Source organism: Lycorma delicatula, chromosome 8 (assembly GCF_047948215.1).
Source record: "Lycorma delicatula isolate Av1 chromosome 8, ASM4794821v1, whole genome shotgun sequence".
Lineage (NCBI taxonomy): Eukaryota > Metazoa > Arthropoda > Insecta > Hemiptera > Fulgoridae > Lycorma > Lycorma delicatula.
The window spans coordinates 46,908,168-46,927,720 of NC_134462.1; the positions used below are offsets into that span (position 1 = coordinate 46,908,168).

At 26.6% G+C, this 19,553-nt stretch overlaps 1 protein-coding gene across 1 annotated transcript in view; it reads left to right on the plus strand.

Annotated features, from left to right (window-relative positions):
- LOC142329231 (protein scabrous-like) overlaps positions 1-19,553 on the plus strand; it is a 111,731-nt gene that overhangs the window by 48,988 nt on the left and 43,190 nt on the right. The window contains exon 4 of the mRNA XM_075373638.1: positions 12,588-12,608. Coding sequence (XP_075229753.1) covers positions 12,588-12,608 — 21 coding nt within the window. The remainder of the gene's footprint in view (positions 1-12,587; positions 12,609-19,553) is intronic.

Sequence of the window (19,553 nt, forward strand, 5' to 3'; positions counted from 1 at the left end):
ACATTCTATATAAAGTGGATATAATAGTAATAATAAAGGAAGAAATGGTTAAAATCCTGTTTCTCACTCTACGTTTCCTTTTCTCTCACTTATTCAAATTCTCTTTTACTTTTTCTATCAATATGCTGAAGGATAAACACTATTTGTTAGATTATATTACGTCTTCTTTCCGTTTCTTATCTTCAGTTCATAAAGTACATTTTCTTATTTTTCAATTTAAATTCTTTTTTCTTAATAAGTTCGAGATAAAATTTAGAATTGTATTTTATTATTTTTCACTACATTATGTCAGTTTAATTATTTCTGAATTATAATCTATAAACAAAAATTTTGTAAAAAAAAAAGTGTTACTTCCATACGTATAAAGTACGTACCTATAAAGCAACTTGTCCTCACCGACTGACTGACTGATTGATTCATCAACGCCCAGTAAAAACTATTGAAGATAAATCAATGACAATTTGTACACATGTCTTCTTACGGTGTAAGTGCACACTAAGAAAGGATTTTTTTGAAATTTCGAGTTTAAACGTTAAAATGGAGTAACAATGAAATTTACTATTTTATTTTAATTTCTATGTAACAAATGAAGGTATCAATTTAATTTTTGGAGTTGTAATCTTCATGTGAAAATCTAAAAACTGTTTTCTAAATTGTTTTGAAAATTTGATTTTAAAGGGTTAAAATGGATTTTGAATTTTTTTAAACCCGGCTATTTTTTTTTTTTTTTTTAATTTTTCGGTAATAAAACAAGATATCATCTTTTTTTTGTCTACGTAATTTTCATATAAATACCTAAAAACAAAATTCTAGTTTTTTTTTCGAAATGCAACCTGAAAAGGAGTGAAGAAAGGTAAAAACATTTTGAACAATGATTGCACATTTTTCCCATTTCCGACTATACTAAACGAGATATTCACTAGGTTGGGTCTTGATAATACTCTTCAGATAAATATCTAAAAATCACTTTCCGGGTTTTTTTTGATTTTCAAATTTTTACGGGTTGTGACGGTGCACAGTGCGGCGACGCAACCAACACAGCCACTGTTACTGTATGTGCGACGCTGTATGTTACTGTATCTGCACCTGTCTCCGGTTACTTAACTAAAGAAATGAAATTAAATAAAAATTGACCGCGACGGAAACCTAAGTAATCATATAGAGTGGGGGAAGCTGCGATGTGAATGCTAGTATGTGTATATATATATTACTACTGCTTTACTAATTACAGTATTTATGCTACAAAAATAAGGGAGTTTATGAATGGGATTAATTAAATAATTAATTTATAATAGACCGTTCATCTATAAATCCTAAATGTATAATATTATTTCTCATATATTCTTTTATATATATCGAATTGAATGGTTTGTAATCTAAAATGTCTTTAATTAAAAATGAAGTATTCAACAAATCATTTTTTTACTATTATTTTTCTGACAAATACACACAATGAACTACAGATAAAACTAACGAACCGAAATAGAAGTTATAGTTTTCAATATATCATTAAAAAATAGATTTTTTTGAATTCATTCTACGTAAAACCTTAAGGTAGGTTCACATACAAGATAAACAACATGAATGTGGAATGTAACCTTGAAGATACTCATATCTTGATAATGCTACTACATGGAATACCGGCCAGTATAAATAAGCGTTCATTTTTTGTGTGTGTTTAATGTAAAGTGACCTTTAAATCGCAATTATTTTTTTTAATTTTTAAAATACCTAAGAAATAATATTATAAAAACTAACAAAAATTTTGAACAGGATATAAATTTTAATAAATATTCGTAGAATTATCCTCATCTTTATCTATTACCCTAAAGAGAAATTTCAGCCAAAATTTAAAAAAGAAGATTGTTTCCTACAGACATTGTTTTAGTTTTTGTATTCATTGATTTTTATTTCAATTGAGTTTTTCCAATATAAACTTTTCTTTTTTTGGAGTCGTTAGTCAGTTGAATAGTTAATATCATTCTCCCATCCTTTCTATTCTTTGTTAATATTTTAACCTCAATGCATTCAATTTTTGTCTCTTTCTACAGATTCTACTTTTTACGCTTCTTTTTGTTACCAATTTTCTTAAATATATGGCTCACTAACTTCGTTCGTCTCATTACAAAACTCTACCATAAATTTCTCTTCTTTATCATTCACTTTAGGTAAACGTTTTTCGAATTTTTATTTAATTGAGAAAGCCATCGATATTTTCTATATCCTCTTGTAACACCGCATTTCAAAAGCATTTATTCTTTTCCTACCCTCTATATTACTTTCTTGGCGTCATAGTTTTAGAGCTGTTACAAGAAAGAAATTATGATGATAATCAATCAAAAAATGAAGTATGGATTTTTTGCATCTCTCGATGTTTTGGGGTCCAAGAAAAAACAAAAAAGTGGGGGTAATAATTATACTTATGTACGTGTATTGGCGTGTTTGAAGCTTAATAAATTTTGACTAGATAAACCGATTTTGATGAAATTTGGCGCAGAGATTCATGTATATGATGCAATTTGTTGGTCAAAGTTTGTGATCAGTATATCCAGAGGGTGGAATAGGTAGTTTCTTTAGAGTTAATTTTCTTAAACCTTTAACCTCACTTTACATTAAGCTCAGTACATGAGTACATACCATCTTATTTTTAAAAAAATATTGCCTTCAAATTTTCACCCTTCCCCAAAAATCGAAAAAAAACCATAATTTTATTTATTGCATATCTTTAACCGAATTTTTTATACGTCTTCCTAAGCATAGTAGTAGGACAAGTTTTCAACAAAAAAAAATACTTTGGGGGACAATAGTGAGGGTCGGAGGGCCGATCAAATTTTAAAAATATCGATTTTTTTTAATTTTTTTCAATTTCTTCACCTATAATTATTTTTCCACTACATAAAAATAAACAATGCCAGGAAAGTATAAAAACTTTGGTATCGGCTTTTTTTTTTACGACATTCCACATAAATATTTTCAAGAATTTCTTTCTAATTCTTACATCTGGATTTAATTCTAACGTATTTCTTTTCTTCATAAAATCTCTCCTTGTTTAGACCAATCTTTTTTTATGTCTGTTTCACTTCATCATTTATAATTTTACTTCCTAAATAACAAATTCTACCACTTCTTGAATTTTTTATTTCTTTATCTTTTTATTTAATTCCTTATTATACTTCCTTTTGTCACATATCATTTTTTCATCTCCTTATTATATATTTTCAAAGTAAATTTCTCTCCTATGAATAAATCCATGTAATTCAGTACTTCTTCAATGCCCAAAGAACAATGTCATCTGCAACTCTTAATATCTTTATTTTTATTTTTTTTATTTGGATAGATTGTTCACACTAAAAATTTTTATTTGATTCCTGTATCACTTTTTATAATATATAAATAAACGGGGTCAAACAACATTCTTTTATTTCATTCCTGTCTGAATTAGATCTTTCTTTTCTTTATTTTCTGTTCTTATAGTAGTAGTCAAGTTATACCTTATTAAATATTCTTATACAAGTGTAATATTAATCAGTTTAAAAATAAAGGTTAGCCTTTTATTTAAAAAAAAAGAATTGATTTAAAACTGAAAATTTTATTTCATAAAATTCATTTTCATTTTTTTCACCTATGTTATACCTAATTAAATATATATTTGTTATATTTACAGAAGTAAATATCTTTAGAAACGTCTAAAATAATTCACTAATTAGTTTTAATACAGTTGATAAATATCAGAGATAAGAATTAAAATAAAAAGAAAAATAGTAATAGAAAGAATGGGTAAAAAGAAATCATTATAATTCTTAAATAAAGTTTAAAAATACAAAACAAATTTCATAAATTATAACGAGACCTTATTTTACAGGGTTTAGTGAAACGTTTCCGTATTTTTTGACCGATGAATTAATTTACCAAAGAAACTTGTTCGTGGGAATATGAAAATGGAATTTTGTAGCGTACGGAAAATGTCGTGCCTGATCGGGATTCGAATCCGGTACCTCGGGATGAAAGGCCGAGACGGTACCACTCCATCTCAAAGATCGGAGGCATTTTTTAATCGTTAGGCATTTTATCGAAATTTAAAGTCTATTTAAAGTCATTAGCATCAACCTTTTCTGTTTTTGGGGCTTAGCCGAGATAAAAAGAATTCCGGATATCAACTAATAAAAAATTCGACTCATCATATCAGCAGCTTTTTAAAATCTGATGAATATATAAATTCCTCTTTATATTAGTACAAAAGGAAACGTTACGAATTTGTTCAAAATAAGAGTGCTACATATGAATTATTATCATCATAATGTTCAACAAACATTTTTTATACACATCATTCATATCAATTTATAGTAATAAAATATATATATATATATATAGGTCTTTTCTCTTACTAACCATATAATTAAATTAGTAAAAGTAGTAATAATAATAAATGGAAGGAATAACTAGCATGATGACGCCCCTCAAATAAGTCGTGAAAAGAATTTTGTCCGAGTCTTTTTCCCATCCCTTCAAAGGTTTGACTCTTCTTATTTTTTTCACTCCTCTTCTTCTTCTTCCTTATATATTTTTTTCCTCTTCATCCTTGACATCCTTCTTTTCTACTTCCCTAATGTTTCAGCTTTAGTTCCCTCTCATAGCAGAATTCCCACAGGGTGTTGTGTGTTGTAGTGTTGTATTATTCTGTTTCTCTCACGTAACAGACATACGCGCCCGCTCCTACTTACATTCACACACACAAATACACACACACACACACACATATAACAGAATACACGTGCTCACGACATAACTCCAATTCACAATTTTTTCACACACTCGCTATGCAGCTTGACGCCCGCACGACAGAACCATCGCGTCGTTTGTGCCTCTGAAGTTCAAATTTGGGAACCCCCTAGTTTAACAATGAGTCACGTTTATTAACATAACAAGTTCCCACGGGTCTCTATCTGTTTTGCTGTATATATATATGTATATATATATATATATATATGTCAATCTCTGTCTCTTTCTCTTGTAGTTCCCCTTATCCTTTCCTTCTCACCATACTTAAAACAAGAATGGCAGCGCTGTTTAACTATTAATCCCATCTTATTCTATTATGCTTAATAACAATAACAATTTTCTGCTCAGTTGTATATAGTGTGCTCTTAATAATAATTTTATAACTTTTGTTTATTATACTAGAATATTTTCTATACCAAATATTTATTTTTATAAAATATTCTTTATAAAACAAAAATCTGTTAATGTGTTAACTTCTTCAGTTAATCTTTATCAAGATGATAAAAAAAACATAGTATTACATAAGATTTTAGTAATATATCATAAGCTGACTAATAAAGAAAAATACTCATTATTACTTGCGGAAGAAGTGTTGTTTGAAAATAAAAATATAATTAAATATTTTTTACTTGCACTTCATTAATCGCTTCATATAGTAATTAATTAAATATTTTTTAAAGGAAAATAAACAGTGGACATCACACCATACGACCAAAAGTTCAAAAATATGCTGCTATGTTGCGATTATTTTAGTATAATATCCTATCCGAAGCAGTTACTTTAAAATAAGTATATATACTAGCAGACGTGTTGCGGCTTTACTCGTGCTATATGGTTACTTGCGTTTCCCACGCGGTCAAGGAATTTTTAGCCGGTCAGGGCTCGCTTCACTCGCCCTTCCCGTCTAGCCAGGGATCCCTGCTTTCATTAAATTCATGCTTATGAGAATAATAATAATGACAAATAAAAATTAAAGCCTGTTCAATTTATAAAAACTACCAGTGTTTTGTAATTTCTTCAGAACAACAGTTTGGTCAGTATAGGCCTTAACTTTGAGTGTTCTAAGAATGTGGGTTTCAAAGCCTCTATTTCAAAAATATTAGTTATAACTGGTTACCCGTACTCTCTATGAGTAAAAATGTATTTTTCCCTGTTCTTATCGTTACTCGACAAACACCACTAGGAAGTGACTGTACTTCGTTTCTCATTTTTTTTTAATGTTTTTTTTAATAAAGAAACCGGAAGCAGATGCAGCCAGTCCCGTCGTACATACAGTAATATTGGCTGTGATGGTTGAAGCGCTGTGTGGTGCACCGTCGCACCCTTAAAGATTCGAAAATCAAAAAAACCCGAAAATGGTTTTTTAGATATTTATCTGAAAAATATTTTCAACTCCCAATCTAGTAAATACCACGTTTAGTATATCGGAAATGCGAAAAATTTTCAAGCATTGTTCAAATTTTTATACCTATCTTCAACCCTTTCAAGGTTTAATTTAAAAAAATAATCAAGAATTTTTTTTAGATATTTACTTGAAAATTACACACCAAAAATTAAGTTGATATCTTCATTTGTTGCCGGGAAGTAAAAAAAAATTAACGGCATTTAAAAAAAATCAAATTCCATTTTAACCCTTTAAACTCGGTATTTTAAAAACGTTTTCTTAGTGTGCACTTACACCATAAGGAGAAACTGTAGACAAATTTTCATCAATTTATCTTCAGTAATTCTTGCTGGGCATTTATAAATCAGTCAGTCAGTCAGGACATGTTCTTTTATATATATAGATATGTTCAAATATAACTTCGTTTTCATGAATTTTATTTAATTCAGCCTATCAATATGAATATACTAATTTCTAAATTAAAAAAACAATATTTGATTGAAAAAAATTGCTAAATTAGATTAGGATAATTCGAAAAGACTGCTTAGAAGATAAGTTATGTAAAGGTTAGAAACACATATTTTATTTCATTATTTTATAAAAAAATAATAATATAAAACCGGGAAATAAGATAAAAATTTCCTTGAATTTTTACCGTTATTATGAAGTAAGTTATAAGCTTCATTTAATAAGTTTATTATTACTTACTAATCGGTTTATGTTTGACGTAAGTTTATTATAAAATACTTTCATTCTAATAACTTCGAGAAATGTTTAATTATTTTTTATCTTAGTTTAATTTCTTGTAATTTATACACGTTTGTTTTAAACGAAGAAGAAATAAATAAATGACCTCAAATATTTGAATATCTTTAAAAATACTACTACTGAATAAAAACTTATTTTAATCAAAAAAATTTTTTTTTTCATAAAATAAAATAAATGAATAAAATTCATAAAATAATAAAGAAATTTTATTTTGATGTGGCGTTGAAAATGTCCTCTAACTAAAACATAAATATGTTCCTCTTCCCTTTTATAATGAAAGCTACCATTATCTTGAAAGACTTTTTAAAAAAATGTTTATGTCAAGTAATACAAAACAATGTTTGATTTAGACAGAATAATACTGGTACGAATATTTATTTTAACATAAATCTTGGACCTCGATATCAATCTTCCACCGATTCTTATTTAAATGTAGCATATTTGATTTTTTTTATTATGTTTACAAAGCGTATTTACCGATAAAATCTTTTTCTTATTGTTGTAAATATTTACAAACATCTATTTAATAAAAAATTTACGTAACATAAAAAAATAATCGAAACTAATGTATTTTTTTTATATCCGTTTTAATTTTGATAAATAAAACACAGCTGAAAAATATATTGTTTCCACCGACCTAAATTGACTACCCGGTATAATCCTGGTTTTGTAAAACCTTTCTTTACATATATATTTATTAAAAAATGATCAGGATGTACATAAGTAACATAGTAGATATTTTCTTAAGCTAAACAGAAATTAACATCGTCCCTGTCTATATATATGTTTGGTTAAATGAAATAAAAATAATACACTTTGAGATTGGTTTGCGTGTCCGATAAATATTATTAAGTTAGTTTTTTTTTAAATCTATTATGAAAATACCCATGATAATTTGGTAAAAAGTTTACAAATTTCTTTTGAATTTAATAAACAAAAAATAGTGTGTAATTCGACAAAAAATCTAAAACATCTTAAGATTGTTACCTGTACTTACTTGATTATTAACCGATCAATTTGATAACTATTTCGAGTGTTAAGGGGAAACAAATGTACATACATAATCGATTAAAACTTTACCCGAAAATTTAAAAAAATTTCGCCCAGTTCTACGCAAGAAGACCGACTTTTCGTTATTCTATTTTGAATAATATTTATTGTATGATTTTTTTTGCGCAACAATATATATAACATAAATTAAATGAGAAAACTAAAAGAGGTATACATTTTTTTTTAAATTTAACATTAAAATATATTTACAAAAAAATTAATTTATTATAACAGTAATTTGATGAAATAATTAAAAGTAACTAGTAGACCCTACATATAAGTATCATGTTTAAATTTACTCACCATTGTGAAACTGCGTAAGCGCGTATGAAAAATACACCTATACAAAATCCACGAAACCTCAAATTGAGTTTATGTTGTCTGTTGTTAACCTTAAATTGAGCACCGGTCTCCGTGGCGCGAGTGGTAGCGTCTCGGCCTTTCATCCGGAGGTCCCGGGTTCGAATCCCAGTAAGGCAAGGCATTTTCATACGCTACATTCAGAAGCCTATCTTCTGAAGCAGTATAACTAAAGGTGATCCCGGAGATTAAAATAAAACCAACGACGACGACCAATCTTCATAAAATTTTCAAATGCACAACCTCAGATATACTACTACAGCACATCTAAATTAAGTAGTTTTGGAGATTTTTCGAGCCAATTATGTTATTTTTTAGATTTTCGAGCCGATAAATGTTTTACATTATTGTTTTTTTTAATCCTTCTCAAAACATAAAGAAAATTCATTTTCACCCCTCAATCTCACTATGCGTCTGAAAAAATACCGATTATTGAGATTTCTACTATCGAACTGCTATCGACCTTAAATTGAGCGTAACTCAGAACAACTCAACCAATCTTCATAAAATTTTCATATACATCATTTTAAACACACTACTACAGCACATCTAAATTTTAATGAAAATGATCAAGTAGTTTTGGAGATTTTTGAGCCGCAAACTTTATATATAGGCCTCTATATATGTAAATATAAACTATATATAGAAAGTAATACCGAAACTTTCTTCGAAAAGACGGTAAAATATAAGCTTTAAATTAAGATTTCAATCGGTTATAGAAATAGCTGAAAAATGTTTTATTAAACATTTTTACAAATATTTTTATATAAATTATATATTTGTCATCTAACTCGCTTTACATAGCTAATTTCTGAGGTTAGACGAAGAAGACAAACGATTAAATTCTGATCAGTTTCGAACCTGATCTTTTGAGTTCAAGATTTTTTTTCTTAAGAGAGACTTTTATATATAAAATATAAAACTTTATATTGTTAAGCTTGGACTTAAGTATAGCTTAATTCTTTAATTTAATCTAGGGTGATTTGTGTGCAATCTTGTTAAATAATGATTCTTAATACATCAGTTTCAGCTGTTACCCCCAATAAATTTCTCTCAATTCTCTAGACAAATATAATTAGCCTACAATATTATGCTTAAATTTATAAAAGTAAAGAAAGAATAAATTTAATTAAATTTTCATTGTTATGTTTGGTCTTTACTTTCAATTAAAAATCAGAGAACATTACGAAAAAATTCTTTAAAATGTTTATTTATAAGTAAAAGACGTGCTTTTTAAACTTAAGTAAGGACGAAGAAAAAACTTTTCTAGGGAATGGGTAGAAGTTAAAATAACTTGTAGTGGATTTACAACCGACCTAACATTCAAGACCCAACTAGCAGCAAGAAAGTGTGGTGCTGACGCAGGGTTATATTTTAACTACAGTGTTTTTCCCTTTTCTTAAAATTTTCCTTCTCTCTTTTAATTCTGATTCAGTCGATCTCATTCAGTTTTTCTTCTTCTTTTAAATTGTTACTTCCTTTATTTATTTTTTTCTCTTGGCGTCTATTTTATTTCGTAAATTGATTTTATCTGATAAAATATAACAAAGTTGTTCTTTATTTTAAAATTGTTCAGTAAATGTATTTATATATAAAAGAGTATTGTTTATTAGAATTGTTAAGGTGTTGCATCGTTTTAATATATTTTATTTCCTTTACATCCGGTTGGTTTTTTTCTGACTTTTATATATATAGTTTTTTTTTTGCTCAAATCGTTATTTCTCGTACAGGAAATAGCTATGTTTAAAAAAATATTGTTTTAAAAAAAATTATTCGATTTCCAAATACTGTCGTTTATTCGGAGGGAGAGAGATTCCTGAATTTCATAAATATTTCATTTCCCTTCATCTCATTCCATAGGTCTACTATATTGTTTTATTTCTTTCTCGGCTAATGTAATACGAGTATTAAGTAATCAATCTGAAAATAAATTTCACTGCTTTTTTTTCAATGTTTAAGGATCCCTCGGTTAAAAATAAAAACAAACAAAAATAATTTAGAAATCTTTTTATTAATTCATTGCGGTATATTTTGCTTTACATTTTTGGCTTAGTATTTAGGATTAATCTTACTTTTATAATTAATTACAACCTGTAATTAGTATAAATGCCGATGAATAGATTTCATATTTTAAATAGGATAAAAATAGGGAAATACTAATGAAATGTTGTCAACTTTAAAAAAAGTAAAGTCAAATTAAAAAATAGTTAATTGAAAATAATACTTTCTAACTTCGATAAATTTTGAAGTCGATATCAAATTAAAAAATCTGATGTGGACAACATATGACTATATTGTACGCTTATTAAATTACATATTTTTTTAAAATGATAAGTACATAAAATTTTATTTCATTAAAAACTTCTGCTATTTTTCATATATATATATATATATTTATTTATTTATTTATTTTTTATTATTATTATTATTCATCGTAATTTTTTTTTACAATGAGGTTAATAATTATTAATAAATCAATATAATTAAATTTTAAAAAAAAGGAGATGAACTCTGATTCGAACCGATGTGTCTTCCCCTTCTAAGATCCAAATATGTCATTAATTAAAATTTCATTTGGCTACAACTCTGGAACCAATGAAAATAAGTACCACTTATTAAGCTCTGGATGCTGATTGAAATTCATCTTGCGGGTTTTTTTTTACCTTATATGTTTCTCTATAAAAAATAAATAATTTTTTTTTAAATTCATCGAAATCGGTATGGTAGTTCTCTCTTAATGAAAAAATTCACACTTACACAAATTAATATTTTTTTTACAAAATTACTTATTTAATTTTTCAAAAAATTAAATTGTGATACGGGGTTTTTGTAACTTATATGTCCATCTACAAAAAATAAAATTCATCGGAATTCATGCAGTAGTTTTTGCGTGATTAACTAACAAACTTTCAGATTTATATATTAGTATGATGGAACTACAGTAATTGTTTAATTTGTTTAAAAATTATAATTCAGTCTAATAGTTTACAATTGGATTTTTTTCTTTCTCTAAATGAGACGTTATAAAAATGAAATAGCATGAATTAATTTTTTTATTTTTAATATCGTATCAAATACTGGGAAAATTTAACAGATATTGTTTCCAGCTCTAATTTATATAAGTTAAAAAAAAATTACTAATATTAATCATATTTCATTCATTTTTTATGTATAAAAAATACATTAATTAAATACTCAACTTAAAATCTTTGCTAATCTCTTTTAATGTTTATGTCCTACCTCAAAACTAGTACATTCGTTTTTCTCATTAATCTCCTTTTTTTCTTATTATAAAATAACCTTAATTATATAATTGCTTCAACATTTTAAAATAAACTATGTTTTGTTACTTTTTTTAAATAAAAAATTAAAGAAAAAAATAATTAGCATTTTATAAAAATAAGAATTTTCTTTTCCATTTATATAAAATAATAATTTTGTGTTAAATATCTTGTGTAATTTTTTTCCAAATTAATCGATTTTTTTTATTGAAAAATGTTTCTATGTAGCTCAGTATTTTTTTTTATTTTTTACTTAAAAGTATTTATTTTTAAGGATATAAGAAGATTATACTTATATTTGGTTTTCAAATTAGTTTTAATTTTCAAAAGGAAGAAACATTTTTAAAATAGAAACTTGGATTTAGTTAATGAATGTAATTTTTTATAATTTTTAATAAAAAAATCCGTTATCTTTTTTTCTTTAATAATTATTTTTTTACAGTTTTAATATATTTTAAGATCGTTTACTGTAATTTTTAAATAAATTCAATTGCAATTTAACGAACTATTTTAATATCTCTATTTACGATTTCAGTTTAAAAATTTCCAGTGTTTATTTAGATTATCAAAGTCAATTTTACTTAAACTAGATACAATTACTTGTCAACTTCAAGGATAGTCAAATTTTATTATTATCTTATACTTACTGTAAATAAATATTCGAGTAGTTAGAATTGAAATAAATTATTTTAAGGCAAAAATAATGATAAACAACTTTAAGAGAAATTTATGGATGTAAAATAAAATTAAAAAAAAGTAATTATAAATAAGTTCTTGTGGCGAAGTGGAGGTTCTTGCGGCGTTTTATACGGAGGTCTCGGGTTCGAATCCCGGTAAGGTATATAACGTTTTTTATACGCTACAAAATTCCACTTCCATATCCCATGACTAGCTTTCTCAAGCTTATGTGCGAAATCATCAAGCAAAAAAAAAAAAAACAAAGATTACTTAAACCAATTTAAAACCGAAATTATCATTTAAAAATCGCAAAATGAAAGAATTAGGAATAATTATTATAAATAAGGCTCACTGAAAATTGAAAAATGCTTGATTATAAAAGGAACTTAATACTTGATAACTTTAAAAAAATTTTTACATTACAATTTCCTTCCTTTTTTAACATATTTTATAATGTTGTTATACTGTTTTAAATTTAAAATAAAAAATAAAACTAGCGAAATTTTTAAATAATTTAATTCTAAAAAAAATTGATGTTAAGTCAGTTGAAAAAAAAACAAAATTTTTAAGATGTTTGACTTTCATTTAGACAAAACAGACTTTACAACATAGAAAATTTTTATAATTTTAAAATAATGCGAAAATATATTTATTACAAAAAATCTTTAAAAATCATTTAGTTCACAATACATTAAATACAATATTTCTATCTACATAAGTACAAAGGAAACGTTTGTAAACTTTTTTTAAGATATATTGAATTTTGAAATTTCTAAAGAAACATAAGTATTATAATGGAATATCTTGGGTTTGGACTGCGCAAAGTTACTCAGGAGGGTGGTGATTGGTTGAAATCCCTTATAAGAGGTAAAATAGTTTATGGACGAACACTTTCGTAGCTGATAAGAAAAGACCAGTTAAGAACACAACGTATATATTTGTCAAAATATCAAGTAAATAAACAAGTGTAAGAAGATGATACAAAATAGCCATTTAAAAAAAAGTAAAGTAAATGATATTAAAAATAATTAATTTATTAAAATTGATTTGGACTGGACTAGTAGTGTGAAAGCTGAATGATAGGCGGGCCCAGATAAATACGGTGCGGGTACCCTCAGTAATAGGAAAACAGAATGCGACAAAGGAGCTGTTTACATAAGACAAAGTTAGACAGCTGGATGATGGCAGATAATGGCATAAGAAAAGATTTCGAGAGACCTTCACTGTACACTTAGACCACGATGGCTGATAATTATAATAATAAATACTAAGATTTATTTTGTGTGACACAAACACATATTTTTGTAAGATACTTATACATAAGTAATGAGAGTATGTTGTCAGTGATAGACGGAGACATATTTATCACTTTATAGTTTACCAGAGTCACGCATCTTGTTGCACTTTAATATATATATACTGCGTACTTTGAGTCTTAAGATAAGCTGCACGCAGCAGAACTGTTCGTTCGTTGCTGATTTATCAATTTTTCTGTTCCATTCTAACTTCTATAGATATTTTAATATTAATTTTTTATTATTATTATTATCCCGCACTTTCACAGCTTTTACTTTTGCCGGTGACATTCCTTAAACTCGTAGTAATTTATACCAACGAGATTAGGCTTGCCATTGTTGACTAAGTGCCTTCCGGGCAACATGGCAGGTGTCAATTATCACGCTCCTTTGCATTAGCGCATGGGTCTTCCACTGGATCTTCAGTTTTTCAAGACTTGCAAAGTAGATGGTATTATTCCCTCAGATATAATTATTGGGATTGTATTTTTTATTATTATTATGCTGTAGTAAGTGATACTTCTGTAACGGTTTTAGGCAACCTAGTTTGAGTCACGAATCACTCCTAAAAACAAAAATTCATCTTTAAGATTAACAAGAACTAATGCCAGACTTACTTGGGAAAAATGGGGATTAAAGTAGTTTCCGTTGCCTTCTCCACTGAGCCAAATATACGGTTGCGTATCAGCAACCCCCCACTGAAATGATAATGATATTCTATTTAGCTCTGCAAGTGATTCCGTCACTTATTCATCTTAAAGCCTAGAGATATAGTAAATAACATACAAAACGCAGATGACTCTCTTGAACTTAAATCTTTACATCCATCAGCCAAAATAAATATTGGGATAAATAGTGTAAAGTAAAAAATTAATTTACTTCTTAATGTTTTGAAAAATACCCAGTTTGAATTCAGTAGAGGAAAGAATCACTAAACTTAATTTGTTTTATTATATGAAATAAAGAAACAGAATGCCTTCATCCACAGTCTAAATTAAGATGCCCGTTTTCTTTGATAACATATTACAATGTATGGTATAATTCTAATTATTTTTCATATATATATATATATATGCCAAAAAACCCTTACGGAGCGTATTTTTTTATGCCATTTATACAAACAAAATAATAAATTGCACCAGAAATTGCAATTTTTATCTTTTAAAGGGAACTGGCTTCTTATAATTTTGCATGTAGGCATTTTTTACTTTTTATTGCTAATCCTTCTTTTTTCAAAATACATTCTCTGTAAAATTTTACTTATTTCTGTAATGTAACGGTTCTTAATTATAAGGAATCATCAGGTTTTACTATCTTGTGATAATGTTTTTAATTTTAAATAAATCTATTTGAGCAGTAATTTTAATTCAACAATTATTTTTATATTAAGAAACAATATAAATATTCATATAACATGAACCATAATTATTTCAGAGCATTAATTTTACAATAAAAAAAGTACAAAAAAAAATAGTTTCAAAAAGGAAGAGATTTTTTGATAATTTCTTATAAATGTTAACTAGATCATTCCACTATTATATTGAGTAGTTATATGCAGTGATGTATAACAGTTTACAGGATAGTATTAATTTTTAAGGTTTCTTATTATAAGCTAGTTTTAGGTAAATGTGCACACACAGAGCCACACACACACACACACACACACAAACACAGAATCATACAGACCACATTCTCACAATACAATGGTAATGAGGTAACTACATTTCAAGATTACGAAGCTTAACCGTCAAATGTTATCAATTTTAAAGGGCTCACGCGGCATATTAGCAGTCCCGTCCACTAGTCTAGTCTCGTCAAACACCTGTTATTGTCAGGACAGACGGGACCTTTACCAAAAGACCACACCAAACTGTTTCACTCCACTAGTATATGTATATATATACAAGTACACAGTGTTACTAGTTGGGAGGCCAAGGTTAGCTTGGTTCCCAAACATCACATTTTATAGTATTATACACACATACAATATACAATGAATGCTTGGGAAACTGAAAACCAGTCAAATATTCTCTTACGTTAGATTTATATTGTAACGTATATTATATATAGTTTTAACTACTCATTATTACTATTATATCACTAGTATTATTATTATTATAATTCTCTCATAAGATTTTATCTATTACCAAGTACAAAATAAATAAAAAAATTTACTAAACTCATACCGAGTAGATTATTATCTTCTGTACATTTTCACAATGTTTAAAATATTCTGTTCCTGATTCTTGATTAAAAAAAAATAGAATACTTAAGTAGATAACGGTAAAAAATATTTTTTTTATAAAACTTAATTAAGCCGATCAATTAAATTACAGCAACTGTTTTAGAACTTTTGATCAAATAAAGTAGGTTATAATAAAAATAATAAAATTATTATTTGGGAGATTTAATAATGCCCTTTATTCCTAATAATAATAAAAACTATTTTTTCCAATTCTTATTTAAATTTTAACTTTTTGCAAGTTACTTGTCACAAAATTAAAAACAAAATATTAACAACTTACTAACACTGAATTTGGAACCTATCCTAATACTTCTAATATTATTTGTATTTTTTTATAGCATACATTATTATGTTTTTTACGATTCTTTTTTAAATTGCTCATATAGAAATTAATACAAAAAATACCCGTATAAGTAAGCTAAAAGAATAAGTAAGTCCTTTTAAAACAGATGTACCAAAGAAACGCAACATAAAACAAAAAGCATTGTCTCTTGATCAAAGTACAAAAACGATACGGGAAAACGATGTAAAGATACTATTTACTGATAGTGAAATAAAGAAAGATCTTTTTAATGTGTAATATTTAATACTTATTTTATAGACATTTTTCCGACAAATCTTCTGGATATTTTATTTTAAAATAAATGTAATAATATCAGGCTATTTATTATTATCTGATTTATATATATATATATACTCGTATACACACACGAGTATAAGCATATACCGGTATATAAATCATGCGGTGTTTTGCGTGAACACAGTTTTACCCGAAACCAGGTAAACATGTTCATGATATATTCTCGTACAAACCAATAAGCTGCCTACTATGTCGAATGTATTTGAGAGGTTATTTTTTCGGAGAATGTAGCCTTATATACGAGTATATTTTTGTTTCTTTATTAAGCATGTATGCGTATTGTTTAATAGTAAAAATACAAAAATTATTTTTAATTATACTCAGTAGTTGATCAAAATGAGTTTATTATAAAAGCATTTAACAAATCTACGATTTACGTAAAGCCTTTATGTAGTAACACAATTTCAATAGAAAATTTGAAATCAACATCCAAATTATAGTGAGAAAAAATTTAACATGTTAGATACAAATTTTGTGTTGACTAGTGTCATGTTTGATACGTTTTTAAAAAAAGATCGTTGATTCTGTCACAGATGTGAGAATTTTTTTTTACTCCATAATAAATTGTTTAGTACGTCACACATCTCCATTCTTTTCCATTCAATATCATCAATCTCTAAGCCTCGTACTTCATAAATCCAAAACCCTCAATTATCTTTTTCATATAACTTTTTGTAATATTTATCTCTAATAACAATTTCATTCTTTTCATTCATTACGTATACGTATTTATTAAATCTTGATCCTGCTCAGTAACCTTTCCTTCTTTTTAGGAGAGTATACCGCAAGCTTCTTCTCTTCAGTTTAGTTCGAATTAAAAACCTCTTTATTAAGTAACCTAACGACTTTTTTAACATAAAAATACAAGTACTGCCTTCAAGGTCAAATTAACCTATACCGCTGTAAAAAATTGTTTTTTCTGCAAATCTATAAGTATAAGATAGTATTATTTATTCGATTAATCATTACAAAAAAAAAAGAATAGAAACGTTTTCGTAAAATTTTAATAAACTGGAATTCAATGAAGATAAATATAAGATAATTAAGAAATAATACCTTTTTTCAGCCTGTTGAAAAACTATGCTTTTATAAATTTTGTAATAATTTAGTTTTTATCTCAAGATAACAGTTATCTCCACTGGTTTTATACAATTTCTTACCTACCTGTAATGATGTTACATTTAACGCCATCACGTGTTTTTTTTCAGAGGTGCATGTAACTCGCTAAACGATGATATCTATATGATCATACGAATATTATTAAAAAATTTTAATACATACAATCTTAAATCTTCAAAAAGTATAACAGAATTCCTTCCGTAATTTTAATAATGGATTAACCCAATTAACTCGTAGAGTTCTGTTACGGAGGTGACGTAACAGAATCATCTCTTCAACAAAAGAATGACGTTTTACCAATAACGGCAATAAGATTTTTATTTCCAGTTCGCATGCGGCTGCTGGGTGAGCATATTTAAGCCGCCGATTTTGTACGGCCGGTGTAAGAAAACCAGCTTAAGTAATAAAATTCTGTAACTTATGATATAACTTATATTCTTTTTTTTTTATTGTTTATTCTTATATTATCTTCCTATCTATTTCATCTCGTTATTTATTTTCAATTTGAATTTCTTCTCTACCAATGAATCTATAACATTCGTTACATTTTTATATTTCTTAATATTTTTATTTTTTTCTTAGACTGTCTGTTACTTCTGTTTCAAATTTCCCTTTTAGTTCTTTTATTAGTTCTTTCACAATGAAATTAAAAAGAAAAACAAAAGGGACAGACTAAGATAAATTTATTACAATAAAAACAGATTTGTCATAAATTCGTGATAAATAAATTACAGTTTGAAAGTATTGTGATAATAAAATAAACTAAACCTTCTTTTGCGTTTCTTACGATATTTTAAAAATAATTTTTTTTGACTTGTTTTTTTTAGGTATATAGAAGTACGATGTAAGCTATATAAATATATTCTTTATTCATTTACCAGTGTATTTTCTAAGAAAAAAAAAAAATATATATATATATATATACATATAAAAGGAGGCAGGTGCAGGTGTACCGCCACAATATACTAACTTATATCTTTCTTTTGTATAATATGTATGTATGCGGGCTAGTTGGATAAATTCCAAGTAATTGTATTTTAATGTTACACAAAAATCTGCGGGTATTTATTTAATTTATTCATTAAAATTATAAATATATGTTTTTATTATTTATTTATTTATTGATTAAATAAAAAAAAATATATATATATATTTTTTTTTTTTTTTTTTACTTATATAACCTAAATATATTTTCATATATTTAACAAAACCTCTATTGTATAAAAGTGTTTATTATTAAATTAAATATATAAAAAAAAAAAACAGATAAAAGGATTGTTATTACAATTTTTGTAACGGCAACGATATATTTAATGTTAAATTTATCCTTTAGTCGATAACAAATCCATTATTAATTATTCAGTATTACAATTTAAGCTTGTGTAGAGTAATTCTGTTAAAATATTTAGTAAAGCTTTGTGATAAATAATACCGACAAGCTCGTACCTATTAATAAAACCTCTAAATCGGTACAATTTAATACTACATGATTATTTATTAATTTACTTCCAGGAAAACCGCTAAAATCAATTCCAAACAATTTATTCAACCGGGAATACAACGTACGTTGTTTACAAATCTCTATATATTTAAACAACAATTCAAAAAGGATAGGTAATTATGTTTATTTGTGTGAAAACAAATAAATATTAAATTTGTTTAAATGTATTACAATTAATCGTAAATTATTTTTTTAATATAAAATGATCCGTACACCACTTGCTCATAAATTGCCCAATCTTGCGAACTACTCGACAAAAATTAGACCTCGGCTCAGATATGAAGTCTTTATATTAAACCGGAAGGAATATATAAAAAGACTGTTACGATTTCTATCTGATAGTAGGATGCAGAACTAATTTAGCGGTTTTTGCTTAGTTTGTGTTTATTGTTTCTTGTTTTTGGTGTTTATTGTTTATTATTTACGATCATGCATTTAAGGCGCTAATGACTA